The following is a 16,800-nucleotide window of genomic DNA, read 5'->3' on the forward strand; positions in this document are numbered from 1 at the left end:
TAGTTTTTTTCTTGGTTCTTGCTGGCTTTCCTGTGGGTAAGGTTACTAGAGAGCTGGGTTCCAAGTGGGTGAGATTATGATAATAAAAATCACAAGGATATTCCAAAGAACAGACTGACTAATATTTCCAGGCTGTGGAAGGCAGGGGTAGGGGTAGGGTTGCGGCGGGTGGTGATCCATATTCACTGCATTGCATCTGGCAACTCACACTGGATTCTGTCCCCAGGTGACCGTGCAGGACAATGGGGAGCCCTCGCTAAGGTCCACCTCCAGGGTGGTGGTACGCATCTTGGACGTCAATGACAACCCTCCTGTGTTCTCCCACAAGCTCTTCAATGTCCGCCTTCCAGAGAGGCTGAGCCCAGGGACCCCTGGGCCTGTGTACAGGCTGGTGGCTTCAGACCTGGATGAGGGTCTCAACGGCAGGGTCACCTACAGCATCGAAGAGAGTGATGACGAGGGCTTCAGTATCGACCCGGTCACGGGCGTGGTGTCATCCAGCAGCACCTTCAAAGCTGGAGTGTACAACATCTTAACGGTGAGGGGTACATGGAGGCCGCAGGGGCGGGAGTGGCATAACTGGTCAGGGATTTTCTTTGAGGATATAGGAGGAGGGAGACAGCCGTCAGGCATGATGGAGGCGGCACTCCCCTCCCTGGCTTTCTGCCAGAGAAACTGGGAGGCCTGACTTCAGCCAAAGGATCAGAATTCTGGGCCTTTCTCTTTGAGGGCAATAAGGTCCTTGCCTGGGAAATGCACTCTGCTAGAGATAAGGATTTTGGTGAGAGTGGCAGGAGCTTTGGAATCAAGGTAAGCCTGGCTTCCTATCCTAGCTCTGCCGTGGTTCACCTGTGGGGCCTTGGCCAAGTCACTTAACCCTTTTGAGCCTTTTTTTTTATCATCTGTAAAATGGAGCTAGAACGTTTCCTTGTAGGAAGCTAATTCAGCAAGTGGCTAGGGCCTGGGCTCCACGTCAGACAGTATGAATTCAACCCCAGCCTCATTGCCGGCCAGGCAGACAATCCCAGGCAGGTGAATTTACCATGCAGAGCCCCTGTTTCCTCCTGTAAAATGGAGATGATACTAGCACCTCTCTCAGGGCTGTCATGAGGATTAAACCAGACATTGCACTTAGAGCAGAGCCTGATAATAGTGAGAACTCAATAAATTCTGGTTTCTTATGTTTATGGTTGTTGGGAAGGGTAAAAGTCCATGGACGTCAAGTCCAGTTTAGGAACTAGCACACAGTAAGCCTTCAGTTAATCGTGGCTTTATTTTATGGTTGTTTATTATTATTTTTTCACCATCCATGCGGTTCTTGAGCACAGGTTATATGTTTTGTTCACCACCGTGCCCGCAGCAGCTAGCTTTGTGCCTGTTTACAGGAAGTCCTCAACTGCGCGTTGATGGAATGGACCAGTGGACAAGAGGCCAGCTCGGTCAGTCAAGGACGCTCTGTCTCTTGGCCTGACCACCTGGGTTTTCTTGTTTTTTGGCCCCAACACTAAAGACAAAGCCTCAGTTTCAGTTTTGGCCTCTTTTCAGATCAAGGCAACAGACAATGGGCAGCCACCACTCTCTGCCAGTGTCCGGCTACACATCGAGTGGATCCCCCCGCCCCGGCCCTCCTCCATCCCCCTGGCCTTCGACGAGCTCCACTACAGATTCACAGTCATGGAGACAGACCCCGTGAACCATATGGTGGGAGTCATCAGCGTTGAGGGCCGACCCGGCCTCTTCTGGTTCAGCATCTCAGGTGTGGCAGAGCAGCCTCAGTCCTTGTGGTACAGTCTTTCCAAGCATCTCATGGTCACGTTCCCTGGCAGCCCCTTTTTTGGCCATTAGTGGTGATTGCCTCTTCCCTGGTTTTCAGGGGCAGTGGGTAGTAGGAGTACCACTTCTGCCAAGCTTTCCTCCCACACCAGTTAGGACCTCAGGTGGAAGCTCCACGGTCTCACTGGCAACCTCAGTCTGAGTTGGACAGTGCCTCAGTTACCAATTACCAAGGAGACGAAAGATGGTGGTCTAGGGAGACCTGGAGGAGAAGGCACAGGTTTTGTGTTTCCTTTTCTGCCTCCGTGTGAAAAGCAGTGCAGAGCTGACTTCACTGACCACGAGCCTGCGGCCAGCTGTACCTTGGGGCCACGCTTAATGTTCTGGTCCCACTTTCCACCCTCAAGATCAGAGGAAAGTGTCCATTCTAGTCGTAGCAGATACTTGGGTCCAAGCTCTCATGGCCTCCTCTGAAATTCCTTTCTGTCTCTAAAGCAAGAATTTGTTAAAACATTTTTAAAACAGAGGGTGGGGGCAGTATGAACCCCTTTGGAAATCTGATGAATACTTAAGCCTTCTTCCCAGAAAGACATGCATACGTGCATGTGTGCGCGCGCACACACCCCCCCACAAATTTGCATACAAATTTAGGGATTTTATAGATTCTCTGAAACCCAACCAGGGATTCCAGGTTAAGAATCTCTAACCTAAGAGTTTCGGTACTACATGAACCATGGAGTCTCATTATAGAGTTTCCCAGCCTGGTTCAGAGACTGGATACACACCCATCCCAACCTTATTGACCTCCTGGATGAGTTCCAGTTCTGATTCCCTGCTCTTTATATTTGGCTTTTTTTTCTTTTGTGCAAAATTAATAGACGTATTCAACAGAACATTTAGAAAACACAAATGAGTGCAGAGAAGAAAATAAAAATCACCTAAACGCCCATCAATCAGAAGATAATTCCACCATCACAATTTTGATGTGTTTCCTTCTAGTCATTTTTCTTTATACACACACACAATTAGGGTTATGTTAAAATATTGTTTTCTAACCTCTTTAAATACATCATGCAAATATTTCATGTCACTAAACAGATTTCAATTTAGTGGACATTTAGATCGCTGCATGCTGATTCTATATTTTGAATACTTAGAGTGTATTAAATCAACTCCCTCTTGTTGAACAGAGGCCGATTTCATTTTTTCCCATGTGTAGGCACCTTTAGACTGCACAAGCCACCTGTCAGCCGTGAAGTAGAGCTCCGTTACTCCTGCACGTTTCAATCCTAGGAGCAGAATACGTTCCACGGCAGATTTTGGTCTTCCTCTGGGACTCTTCAGTCCTTATGACCTGACCTTTTTCTTTATCATCACTTGGATCTTGATAATAACTTGACAATAACTTGACAGAATCTACTAGCACCTTCTGGAAATCTATCAGCCAAATCCCATGTTGTGCTCCTATTGCCTGAATCAGTGAGGTTGTGTGTGCTTTCCCCCCACTCCCACACCAGGTGGGGACAAGGACATGGAGTTTGACATTGAGAAGACCACGGGCAGCATCGTCATCGCCAAGCCTCTTGATACAAGGAGGAAGTTGAGCTATAACTTGACCGTGGAGGTGACCGATGGGTCTCAAGCCATTGCCACCCAGGTTAGAGACCTTGCTGGGGACCCTTGAGTTGAGAGGACATGGGAGGCCTCGTTGGTGGGAATGGGGCTACAGAAGGCTTCCTGTGAAGGGTGTATCTCAAAGAATGCTGAATCTGGAATCAATGTTCTGCATGCCTGTCTTATCTGATACACTCTCTACTTCTGTGATCTTGGGAGAATTCTTGTTCCCACTGTGGATCTCTGTGAAATGAGGGGGTTTGTCTAAATGGGTGGTTTTCAATTAAAGATAGAGTGCCACGGGAGCTTCCACGGGTATGAGGAATGATGGTACGTGGGGCTCTGGATTTCTACTCTGGTTTCAGCCAGAGTTTTATCAGTTTCATACATGGGAATTTCACAAAAAACTTCATTTGTAGAAAAGGCCCTTGATCAAAAATTTTGTTTTCGAAAACCACCAGACTGTGTGCTATCTGAAAGCCTTGAAATTTTTAAGTCCTAACATTCATTTGACAAGTGTTTGTCAAGTGACTGCTGCGTGCCAGGCACTGTGCTAGGCAGATGATCTGGTGGCCAACGAGACAGACAAGGTCCCTGACCCCTGGAGCTGACAGTCTGTCTCCTCTCTCACTCGCCTCCCTAGGTCCACATCTTCGTGATTGCCAATGTTAACCACCATCGGCCCCAGTTTCTGGAGGCTCATTATGAGGTCAGAGTTCCCCAAGACACGCTGCCTGGGGTTGAGCTCCTCCGTGTTCAGGCCACGGATCAAGACGAGGGCAAGGGCCTCATCTACACCATACACGGCAGCCTAGACCCACGAAGTGCCAGCCTCTTCCAGCTAGACCCAAGCAGTGGTGTCCTGGTAACTGTGGGAAAATTGGACCTGGGCTCTGGGCTCTCTTGGCACACGCTGACCGTTATGGTGAGTAAACTGCAAAATTGGGCGAGGATGTACTTGCATGCGGATGTGAGGGGGTGGATATGCTTGGAGGCGTGCTGCAGGTTCCCTTTCCCCCGCTGAGCCAGGTGTCCTGATGCTCATGATGATAATCCATGAAATGAGTTGTGACATTTCACAGCCTGCCCGAAGCACCTTCCATAAGGGATGCCTGGGGTGGGGGTGGGGGGGCGGTGAAGAAAGGGATGGGACAGCTGCCAAGGAAACTCCTATAACCTTGGCTTTCTCTGGACTCACTTCAAATATCCCCCAACAGCTCTTTCCCTGCTCCATGACTGCACGACCACACTGTGGATTCACACAGTGTCAGAGCTGGGAGGGACCCAGACACCATCCCACTCAGAGCAAGCACTAAGGTGAGGCAGGCGAAGTACGTAGGGCACAAAATTTGAGGAAGACTCACTCTTAGGGTTGTGTGCCTGCACTTTTATGACCCTGAGAGTGAGTGCCTCCTTAAATTTATGCCCTACATGCCTCACTGTGGTCCCAGCTCTGATCCCACCCATCAAGTTCTCTTATCTTACACCTGGGGCCCACAGAGGAAGAGAGACTTGCTCACCATCATGCAGTTGTTTATGATGGAACCAGAATCAGAGTCCAGCCTTCCTGACTCGAGGTTCAGGATCCTTATGCGTTAGTTTATCATCCTCTGGGCACATTAATGTGTATTAAAGGCTCTGAGAAGTCCTGCAGCAAAGAAAGCTTTACCTTCCTTTAATTCAGTGCTCCCTCTAGAATGACCGTAGAACCGGTTTTTTTTCTTCTTTTCCCTGCATAACATCTTGAAGAATTAATATTCTATGAGACCTAATTTGGAAAATATTGCTTCTCTGCTTATTTCTGCCTTTTTCCTAAAGTGAAATTATCCATGAAAATAGCTAAGCCTAATAATCACTAATCGATAAATTTATTTAAAAGGAGGAAAGAGCATAAATGAGAGCAAAATTTAAAGGAATAGGGAGAGTTACAACTGGGTATATTTTCATTGGCATTCTATTTCGTTGGCCTTAATCTAACCCGCCTCCTCTCCTTCCATTTGCTGCTCGCTGTATTACCCCCTTGGGCCCACAGGTCCGAGACCAGGAGATGCCCATTAAGAGGAACTTTGTGTGGGTGTCCATTCACGTGGAGGATGGGAACCTCCACCCACCGCGCTTCACCCAGCTCCACTATGAGACGAATGTTGCTGACACCACAGCCCCCGGCACAGAGCTGCTCCAGGTCCGAGCCATGGATGGTGACAGAGGAGACAACGCTGAGGTCCACTACTCCCTCCTCAAAGGTGAGAGGCCTGGCCGTGAGTCCAGAGCATAGGGGAAGGGGCTTCAGCAATAAGAGAAAGGACTAGAGGCATGAATTTGCGAGTTAATCAAGGGCCAAGTTCTCTAAGCTTTGGCAAATTACCATTCTAGAGCATTCCCTGGGACTGCACTTCCAAAGATGGTAAGAGCAGTAATTAAGGGACTACTCAAGCTATGGGAGAACTTATATAGATATTATATAAACCTACCAACGACTCTACGTGTAAGGGATGCTTATGAAATCCACGCAACATTTAAAAATGTAATATCTTTGTATCAATACAATAGAGGGACCTAGAAATACTTCATGAGATGCATGGTACAGTTTTAGGAGTAATTTTCATTTTTTGCTAAGGCCACATCATGATTTCATATCTATTATATGGTTTTCCTTATCTTAAAAATGGGAATAATATTACCTGTACGAGAAAGTTTTTACAAAGATTAAAAGAGAAGATGTATGTTAATACATGTTGTAAATGGTAAAATATGATACAAATGCCAGGGGTTATTGCTATCATGGATAAGTATTAATTATAAGTAATTAATGTAACAAAAATGATAATATCTAATATCCACCTAATTATTAATCATAATTTGTAATGTTTGATAATTCATAATTGAAAGTATTTAATAATAATTGTTATCTTTGATAGTAATTAACCCTTCATAGAGCTAGATGCTGTGGAGGGACAAAGATGAACATGGCTTGTCTCTGCCCTCATAGAGCATCATTGTCATTTATTGCTTGTCAGTATCTTATACACTTTCAGGAAATCAGAGCTTTTTACATTTTCCTTTTTTGGAAAAAGAGAAGTTGCTATACTTTGCTATGTGGCAGAAGTTTATGGATCCCTGAAGAAGAATACAAATTATACCCCATTAATTGCTTACTTTTTGTGATTTATGAAGTATAATCACATCTTTTATCTCATTTTATCCCACTGACAACCCAATTGATGGAGGCACTAATTTTATTTTACAGATAAGTTAAGATTCGTTTTTAAATATTCTTCTGATTATAGAAGTAGCACATGCTCATTTTTTAAAAAATTGTTTTATTGAGGTCCTATTGGTTTATAACATTGTGTAATTTCAGGTGTACATTATTATATATCAGGTTCTGTGTAGACAACATCATGCTCACCACCAATAGTCTAGTTTTTTCCACCACCATATATAGTGCCCCTTTCCCCCTTTCCCCCACCCTCCAAACTCCCTTCCCCTCTGGTAACCACTAATTTGTTCTCTTTATCCACGTGTTTCTTTATCTTCCACATGTGAGTGAAATCATGCAGTGTTTGTCTTTCTCTGTCTGGCTTATTTCACTTAGCACAATGCTCTCAAGGTCCATCCATGTTGTTGCAAATGAGACGATTTTGTCTTTTTTATGGCTGAGTAGTATTCCATTGTATACAAACACCACAGCTTCTTTATCCAGTCATCAGCTGATGGGCAGTTGGGTTGCTTCCTTGTCTTGGCTATTGTGAATAATCACATGCTCATTTTTTAAAACATGGAAAAAACAGGAATGTATAAAGAGGAAAATAGCGCTCAGTCATAGTTTCCATCATCCAGAGAAAATAGTTTTGTGTATTTCCCTCTTGTCTTTTTCTATGCACCTTTTTGCATTACTAAGATCAAAATGAACATACAATTTTGGGCCCCGCTTTTCTTCTCTCAGCAGTATAAGATAGGAAATTATAATTAACGTTTAGATAGATTACTTGGCTACTTTTAATGGAACTACTTTTAGACTGCTGTCTACTCATCAAAACCATATCCTTTGACTGAACTTGGGATTTGTTTCATGAAGGCAAACTGGGAAATCACCTCACTAGTCAGCTGGAGAATGGCTTCCATGAGTGGGAGAATCAGATGGAATGTTCTGAGACGAAGCCCAGCTATTTGCTTTGCCATTGAAATAATAAAATACGTATCCATGGAATAAATGGAATAATAATAGTAAAGAGCAATACTTCCCCAAGTGGAAGACCTAACCTCCTGGGGGAGAGGGGGTGAGCTAAATTATTCAGGTATCAGTCATCATGGCATTAAATAGGTAATGGTCTCATGACAAGGAAAAAGATATTTGTAACTGTGTGAGGTGATGCATGTTAAGTAAACTTTTTGTGTGATCATTTTGCAACATATACATATATCAAATCCTTATGTTATACACTGTAAACTAATATAATTTCGTATGTCAATTATATTGCAATAAAACTGGAAAAAAGTGTCAGTTGTGCAAGATGAATAAGTTCTAGCGTTCTGCCATCCAACGTTGTGCTCATAGGTAGCAATACTGTACCGCACCCTTAAACATTTGTGAAGAGGATAGATCTCATATTATCTGCTCTTACCACAACAAAAAAAAGAAGGAAAGAAAAAGGATTTTTGTTGTCCAAGTAAAGTCAGACTTTAAAAACTGCCATAACTTTGAGAAACTATTTTTTAGGGAAATATAATTAGTTTTCAACATTATTTTTTGTGAACCATGCAATGTCGTATAACCATAACTTTCCTCAAAACTTAAATTTGAAGTGTTCCTATGCATTTATCAAAATAGATATTAAATTTAAAAAGAACCACAAAGAAAAATAGGTAGCCGGATGTGGAGAAAGTATTCCCTTTTTGATTCTCATTTGGACTCCCTGAGGAGTCAAGGACAAAGCTTCCATTGGGTTCTAGAATGTTTTTAATTCTTCTCTAACACTTGCTACTCTTCATCTTTACCAAAGAAAAAGGATAGGTCTGAGGCTGACACCCTTTAGCAAGCAACAGATTTGATCCAGATTTTAATAAGATATTTTTCCATTGCCATTTTTTTGGTAACCTCTGATTTCTGGCAAGCAATAACGGTTTTCTTTTTAAAGTAGCAAAATAAAGTTGCCTGTTAAAAATATTTTAAATTTGAAAAATGAATCAATTTAAAGGAAAACACTGATTAAATAATAATATGAAATAGTAGTGGCTGGATGTAGAAAAAACTGTAAAGGCAATGTGAGAATGCCTGAAGTTTAGGAAACCCAGGGCTGGTGGAAAGGGCATTTGATGAGGAGTCTCAGCACCTGGGTGGTCTATCCAGTACCACCCCCCCCTTCCCCATTCAATTCCTTACCACTCACTCCCCAAGGCTGACAAGGACTTTCCCACTGTAGACTATATGGGAAGTAGACACAGTGGGTTTTAAAGTCCCTATAGTCTTGACAATTTATGACTCCATATTTATAGTTTTCATATCAAGTTTTTATATCGAGTATATAACTATAACTTTCATATAGTTTTTATAGCAAGTATATAACCAAAGCTATTAAAAGTTATGTAAAGGATGATTAAAAATTCTGCATAATATGACTGAAGCTTTTCCTATAAAAGGCACCACTGAAATACCGGGTGGAGTCCGTCTTTCCTACAAAGTATAAGTCTCCTGTCTTTGCTTCAAAGACCTACTGCAGCTTTGGTTTGTGGCTTAAGTTGTGACCCGAAGACTTAGTGATAATTGAAGCTGCCATTTATGGAGCATCTGCTATGTGAACCATATGAGGAATTTTATCAAGTATATATCTACCCTATACACTCTGTCATAACTAAATCCAGGGAGGCAGGGGATGTGGATTTTGCCCTGTCCAACCTTTGTGTGATAGCCTCTTTGCTGATCTCGAAAGCCTAGTTGGCACCTCTTGAGGGTTTGGTAAACTTTGGTTTGTCTTGTCTTTTGTTTCAGGGAACAGCGAGGGTTTCTTCAACATCGATGCCCTACTCGGCATTATCACTCTAGCCCAGAAACTTGGAAAAACAAATCATGTCCAGTATACTCTGACAGTGAAGGCAGAAGATCAAGGCTCCCCACAGTGGCATGATCTGGCTACAGTGATTATTCACATCTACCCCTCAGATAGCAGCGCCCCCATCTTTTCAAAAGCCGAGTACTTTGTAGAGATCCCTGAGTCAATCCCTGTTGGTTCTCCAATCCTCCTTGTCTCAGCTGCAAGCTCCTCAGAAGTCACCTATGAGTTAAGAGAGGGAAACAAGGATGGCGTATTCTCCATGAACTCATATTCTGGCCTCATTGCCACCCAGAAGAACTTGGACCATGAGAAAATTTCATCTTACCAGCTGAAGATCCGAGGCAGCAATATGGCGGGTGCATTTACTGATGTTGTAGTTCTTGTTTACATCATTGATGAAAATGACAATGCTCCCATATTCTTAAAGTTGACTTTTGTGGGCCAAATTAGCGAAGCAGCTCCACTGAACAGCATGATCGTGGATGAAAACAACAACCCCGTTGTGATTCGTGCCTCTGACAGTGACAAGGAAGCTAATTCCTTGTTGGTCTATAAAATTTTGGATCCAGAAGCTTTGAAGTTTTTCAAAATCGACCCCAGCATGGGAACCCTAACCATCATATTAAAGATGGATTACGAGAGCATGCCCTCTTTCCAATTCAGCATCTATGTCCATGACCAAGGAAGCCCCATCTTATTTGCACCCAGGCCTGCCCACGTCATCATCAATGTCAGAAATGTAAATGACTCTCCTCCCAGGTTCTCAGACCAGATATATGAGGTAGCATTAGTGGCACCCATCCATCCGGGTATGGAGCTCCTCACAGTGCGCGCCAGCGATGATGACTCAGAAGTCAATTATAGCATCAAAACTGGCAATGCTGATGAAGCTGTTGCCATCCATCCTATTGCTGGTCGCATATCTGTGTTGAATCCTGCTTTCCTGGGACTCAATCGAGAGCTCATCATCAGGGCTTCTGATGGCCTGTATCAAGATACTGCACTGGTAAAAATTTTTTTAACACAAGCCCTTAACACAAGCTTACGGTTTGACCAAGATGTCTACAGGGCAACAGTGAAAGAGAATTTGCGGGACAGAAAGGCACTGGTGATTCTTGGTGGCCAGGGCAGTCATTTGAATGACACTCTTTCCTACTTCCTCTTGAATGGCACAGATATGTTTCATATGATCAAGTCAGCGGGCGTGTTGCAGACACGAGGTGTGGCATTTGACCGAGAACAACAGGACATTCATGAGGTAGCAGTGGAATTGAGGGACAATCGGACCCCTCAGCGAGTAGCTCAGGCTCTAGTCAGAGTCTTTGTTCAGGATGTCAATGACAATCACCCTGAATTTAAGCATCTGCCCTATTACACCATAATCCAAGACGGCACAGAGCCAGGGGATGTCCTGTTTCAGGTGTCTGCCACTGACCAGGACTTGGGGGTAAATGGTGCTGTTACATATGCATTTGCAGAAGATTACACATATTTTCGAATGGACCCCTATCTTGGGGACATATCACTGAGGAAACCCTTTGATTATCAAGCTTTAAATAAGTATCACCTCAAGGTCATTGCTCGAGATGGAGGAACCCCATCCCTCCAGACTGAGGAAGAAGTAATTGTCATTGTGAGAAATAAATCCAACCCACTGTTTCAGAGTCCTTACTACAAAGTCAGAGTGCCAGAAAATATTGCACTCTATACCCCAATTCTCCACACCCAGGCCCGCAGTCCAGAGGGACTCCGGCTCATCTACAACATTGTGGAGGAAGAGCCCTTGAGGCTCTTCACCACCGACTTTAAGACTGGTGTCCTAACAGTAACAGGCCCTTTGGACTATGAGTCTAAGACCAAACATACGTTCACAGTCAGAGCCACAGACACAGCTCTGGGGTCATTTTCTGAAGCCACAGTGGAAGTCCTGGTGGAGGACATCAACGATAATCCTCCCACTTTCTCCCAATCAGTCTACACCACTTCAATCTCAGAAGGTTTGCCTGCTCAGACCCCTGTGATCCAATTGTTGGCTTCTGACCAGGACTCAGGGCAGAACCGTGATGTCTCCTATCAGATTGTAGAGGATGGCTCGGATGTTTCCAAATTCTTCCAGATCAATGGAAGCACAGGGGAGATGTCCACAGTTCAAGAGCTGGATTATGAAGCCCAACAACACTTTCATGTGAAAGTCAGGGCCATGGATAGAGGAGACCCCCCACTCACTGGTGAAACCCTTGTGGTTGTCAATGTGTCTGACATCAATGACAATCCCCCAGAGTTTAGGCAACCTCAGTATGAAGCCAATGTCAGTGAGTTAGCAACCTGTGGACACCTGGTTCTCAAAGTCCAAGCTCTTGACCCTGACAGCAGAGACATCTCCCGCCTGGAGTACCTGATTCTTTCTGGCAATCAGGACCGGCACTTCTCCATTAACAGCTCATCGGGAATAATTTCTATGCTCAACCTTTGCAAAAAGCACCTGGACTCTTCTTACAGTTTGAGGGTAGGTGCTTCTGATGGGGTCTTCCAAGCAACTGTGCCTGTGTATATCAACACTACAAATGCCAACAAGTACAGCCCGGAGTTCCAGCAGCATGTTTATGAGGCAGAATTAGCAGAGAATGCAAAGGTGGGAACCAAGGTGATTGAGTTGCTAGCCATAGACAAAGATAGTGGTCCCTATGGCACTGTAGATTATACCATCATCAATAAACTAGCAGATGAGAAGTTCTCCATAAACCCCAGTGGCCAGATTACCACTCTGCAGAAACTGGATCGGGAAAATTCAACAGAAAGAGTCATTGCTATTAAGGTCATGGCTCAGGATGGAGGGGGACGAGTGGCCTTCTGCACTGTAAAGATCATCCTCACAGATGAAAATGACAACCCCCCACAGTTCAAAGCATCTGAGTACACAGTGTCCGTTCAGTCCAATGTCAGTAAAGACTCCCCAGTTATCCAGGTGCTGGCATATGACGCAGATGAAGGTCGGAATGCAGATGTCACCTACTCAGTGGACTCAATGGAGGACTTGGATGAAGAGGTCGTTGAAATCAACCCAACCACTGGTGTTGTCAAGGTGAAAGAGAGCCTGGTGGGATTGGAAAATCGGGCCTTTGACTTAAAAATCAAAGCCCAAGATGGGGGCCCTCCTCACTGGAACTCTCTGGTGCTGTTACGACTTCAGGTGGTTCCTAATGAAGTATCCTTGCCCAAATTTTCTGAACCTCTCTATAGTTTCTCTGCATCTGAAGACCTTCCAGAGGGATCTGAAATTGGTTCTGTTAAAGCAGTGGCAGCTCAAGATCCAGTGATCTACAGTCTAGTGCAGGGCACCACACCAGAGAGCAACAAGGACGGCACCTTCTCCTTGGACCGAAACACAGGGGTTCTAAAGGTGAGGAAAGCCATGGACTACGAGTCCACCAAATGGTACCAGATTGATTTGATGGCACATTGCCCCCATAATGACACTTACTTGGTTTCCTTAGTCTCTGTCAACATCCAAGTGAAGGATGTCAATGATAATAGGCCTATATTTGAGGCTGATCCATATAAGGCTGTCCTCACTGAGAATATGCCAGTGGGGACTACAGTCATTCAAGTGACTGCCAATGACCAGGACACTGGGAATGATGGCCAGGTGAGCTACAGGCTGCCAGTGGACCCTGGTAGCAATATCCATGAGCTCTTTGCCATTGACAGTGAGACCGGCTGGATCACCACGCTCCAGGAACTTGACTGCGAAACCCGCCAGACCTACCGCTTTTATGTGGTGGCCTATGACCATGGCCGGACCATCCAGCTATCTTCTCAGGTCCTGGTTGAAGTCTCCATTACAGATGAGAATGACAATGCTCCCCAATTTGCTTCTGAAGACTACAGAGGATCTGTGGTTGAGAACAGTGAACCTGGTGAACCTGTGGCCACTCTTAAAACCTTGGATGCTGATGTCTCTGAACAGAATAGACAGGTCACCTGCTATATCACAGGTAAGGATACCTGTCTTGCAATGGAGGCACAGGGGTGCATTGAGAAAAGTCCAGTAAGAGGTACCCTAAGGCATGGGTTTAAGTTATGGCTTTGCCGCTTATTAGCAGTGTGACCTTGGGTAAATCACTTAACCTCCCAGGACCTCAACTGCTCCATCTATAGACTTGGCATATCTGTTCTCATTGGCCTCCCAGGATGCTGATAAGATATAACTGGAAAAAGCTCTGAGAGCCCCCTATAAATATGAAAATGCTTTGCAAGAGGATCTCTGATTACTTTAAGTGGAGTAGATAGAAGAGAGATACTGTACCTGTTCTCAGTTAGCTTCTGGGAGATGGAGAAGGCATCAACCATTGTGTAATCCATGAAAACCATCAGGTGACTGTCCTCGTAGAGTAGTATTCTGTCTAGAGCAAGTTGTAGAAAGTAGAAAAGCCTTCTTATTCAATCACAGGATGTACGTGTTGGAGTGAAAACACTTCCTTAGATAGGATTCCAGCCTTATCCCCTCATTTGACACATGGGAGAACCAGAGCCCAGAGAGGGAGAGAAACTCCACCAAGGGCACACTGCAAGCTTGTTTCAGGCTGGGATTAAAACCACACCGTACAAGCTACTTTCCTCAGTGGATACCTATTGCAAACTTAAATCACCCCAATCCCTGCCCAGTGGCTGAACGAGCCAACCAGTAGCCAAAAGAGAGTTTCTTTACTTGTCAGTGTCCTTTTCCCCTCTCCCAGGTGCCATGTCATCTCATTCCCACAGACATGGCTCCTTTGTCTATCTCTGCTATCTGGTGGAGAGTTAATGAGCCTAAAGTTCCAACCAAGAATCACAGACTCCTGGAGACAGATCCTGGATCAGAGCTCTTTGAAATATGGAGACTTAGGGAAATAGAATCTTATCATCTTGCAGTATCAGGCTCTTAAAAACACAAAAGTCTTAAAATCTCCGAATAGTAGAATAATAAATGTCAACATATCATCAACTTTTGGAATCATTGAATCTTGGAACTGTGGAATCTTAGAATCTCAGAAATCTGTCTCCCCTGTCAGTGACTGGTGTCCAGGAAATATGACTCAGAAGCAAGGCTAGTGACCCATCTCAACCTCCACTTGGTCTACGTCCTCAGTTGTAAAGTAAAACTGCAGAGAGTTTAGTGTTGTTGTCACTTCCTACCCTCCACTGTCAAACAGCTACTAGATTCCAGAAGGTTCTTATATAGAATTGAAATTTGCTTCCCTTTAACTTCCCCCAGTGCCTCCCAAAGCACGAAAGTTAAGAAATTTGCCTCTCAGCCACATATTTTGGAGTGGTGCTTCTTGCAGTGATAATTCCATTTAACAAGAGGCCTTTGAAGTTGGAAGAGGCTTCATAACACTGAATAAGTGACTTGAAGTAGAATTGTGGGTCCCTAGTTAAGGGAGGAAAATTTTGCCTTTCCCAGTAATCCTACAAAACGTGTCAGGTGGGCAGTCACTTATGGCACAAAGCCTGGTTCGCTCCTTTTGCTCAGCTTCTGGAAACTCTGTCCCATCTTTTTAGAGGGAGACCCCCTGGGCCAGTTTGGCATCAGCCAAGTTGGAGATGAGTGGAGGATCTTCTCCAGGAAGACCCTGGACCGCGAGCAAATGGCCAAATACTTGCTCAGAATCACAGCTTCCGATGGCAAGTTCCAGGCTTCCGTCCTCGTGGAGATCTTTGTCCTGGACATCAATGATAACAGCCCACAGTGCTCACAGGTAAGAGCGTGGGGAGCGGTGGGGTGGAAGTGGAGGCAAGAAAGCTGGAATGAAGGGAAGGAGGAAGGAGAAGAACTCAGGGGACCATCTCTGAGGCTTGCCATCATTGACCACACCTGCCCTTGCTTCTCCCTGGCTTCTCAGACTAGTGTGCTCGACAAGGATCATTCTAGGTAATTCCTTGGCACACCCCCTGACCCCCCTCATAGGGATGTCACCAAGCTCTTTAGGACCCACGGTCCATACCTCTCCCTCTACACTCCCCACAAAGGTCAACTTCCCTGCAAAGCATATCTAGAAATAATGTAACTTCTAATTTCTCCAAACACAGTCAGCTACGACCAGTGGCAAACCCTTCCACTGCTCAGCTTCTTAGCATGGCTCATTATTATCAAATACATCCAAAGAGACCCGACCCCAGAGACTCCCACACAGCCCCCCATGCCCGTACGCGCATATCCCCATATCTGCATGGGTAGTACAGACCAACACAGAGACCCTCCTCCAGGTTATACACATACATAAACATACGGACACAGTTACATTTTTGATAAGGGATATTTTCCTGAGGATATAGTATAATTCAACCCTAAATATCCCATGGGAACAAATGTTGAGTGCTATGTGTGTGTGTGTTTGTGTGCATGTGTATGTGTGTGCGTGTGCGTGTGTCAGGAGAAGAGCTGCGTTCTTAGAGGGTATAAATCAACAATCATTGTCATGTAGCTTTGCTTTTAAACATATCTTTTTAATTTTATTTATTTATTTTATTTTTTAGTAGTTAGGTTTTTTGGGGGTTTTTTTCTTTTTTTTGAGGAAGATTAGCCCTGAACTAACATCTGCTGCCAATCCTCCTCTTTTTGCTGAGGAAGACTGGCCCTGAGCTAACATCCATTCCCATCTTCCTCTACTTTATATGTGGGACGCCTACCACAGCATGGATTGCCAAGCGGTGCCATGTCCACACCTGGGATCCGAACCGGCGAACCCCGGGCCGCTGAAGTGGAAGGTGTGCATTTAACCGCTGCGCCACCCGGCCGGCCCTTAAACATATATTTTTTAAACACAGTAAATAATTTTTAACTTTGAGGGGATTTGCATTATTTCAAAGTTTGCAGATAAAGTTAAATTATTAACATTTAAATTTTATAACATCTAAAATTAGCATAATTCAGATTTACATAAAGTCCAGCCATTCAGTATCTATACATAAATGCAAACTTATGCATTCTCACACCTATACACACACACAAAAGATCATCTACAACTGCATATACCCACAAATACCTATGCATATATACACACATACACATGAGCATATATCTACATAGCCACAACATGCACCCATATGTATATCCATCCATACAGGCAAATACGTAACACACAAAAATAGTTGCACATGTATTTGCATATATACATACTTCAACTTATTTGCACACACGTACATACATATGGGCACATAACTTGGAACACACGAAAAGACATATATCCCGTCCCCCTTTCTTCCTCTGTCTCCCACACTCCAACAACAGAAAAGCATAGGAGAAAAAGAGAACCTGGGTTATCAGGGGGCGTGGGAAAGGTCTTTGCAGGATCCAAGATAACCACCTTTTGGGTGGTCT

At 44.4% G+C, this 16,800-nt stretch overlaps 1 protein-coding gene across 1 annotated transcript in view; it reads left to right on the top strand.

Moving 5' to 3' along the window:
* The window catches only part of FAT2 (FAT atypical cadherin 2), a 79,317-nt gene that overhangs the window by 30,753 nt on the left and 31,764 nt on the right, over nucleotides 1-16,800 (top strand). Inside the window, exons 5-11 of the mRNA XM_014834309.3 lie at nucleotides 227-538; nucleotides 1,546-1,756; nucleotides 3,291-3,430; nucleotides 4,031-4,312; nucleotides 5,420-5,630; nucleotides 9,377-13,435; nucleotides 14,982-15,178. Coding sequence (XP_014689795.3) covers nucleotides 227-538; nucleotides 1,546-1,756; nucleotides 3,291-3,430; nucleotides 4,031-4,312; nucleotides 5,420-5,630; nucleotides 9,377-13,435; nucleotides 14,982-15,178 — 5,412 coding nt within the window. The remainder of the gene's footprint in view (nucleotides 1-226; nucleotides 539-1,545; nucleotides 1,757-3,290; nucleotides 3,431-4,030; nucleotides 4,313-5,419; nucleotides 5,631-9,376; nucleotides 13,436-14,981; nucleotides 15,179-16,800) is intronic.

The sequence above is a fragment of the Equus asinus genome, chromosome 9 (genome assembly GCF_041296235.1).
Source record: "Equus asinus isolate D_3611 breed Donkey chromosome 9, EquAss-T2T_v2, whole genome shotgun sequence".
In the NCBI taxonomy this organism is placed as follows: domain Eukaryota; kingdom Metazoa; phylum Chordata; class Mammalia; order Perissodactyla; family Equidae; genus Equus; species Equus asinus.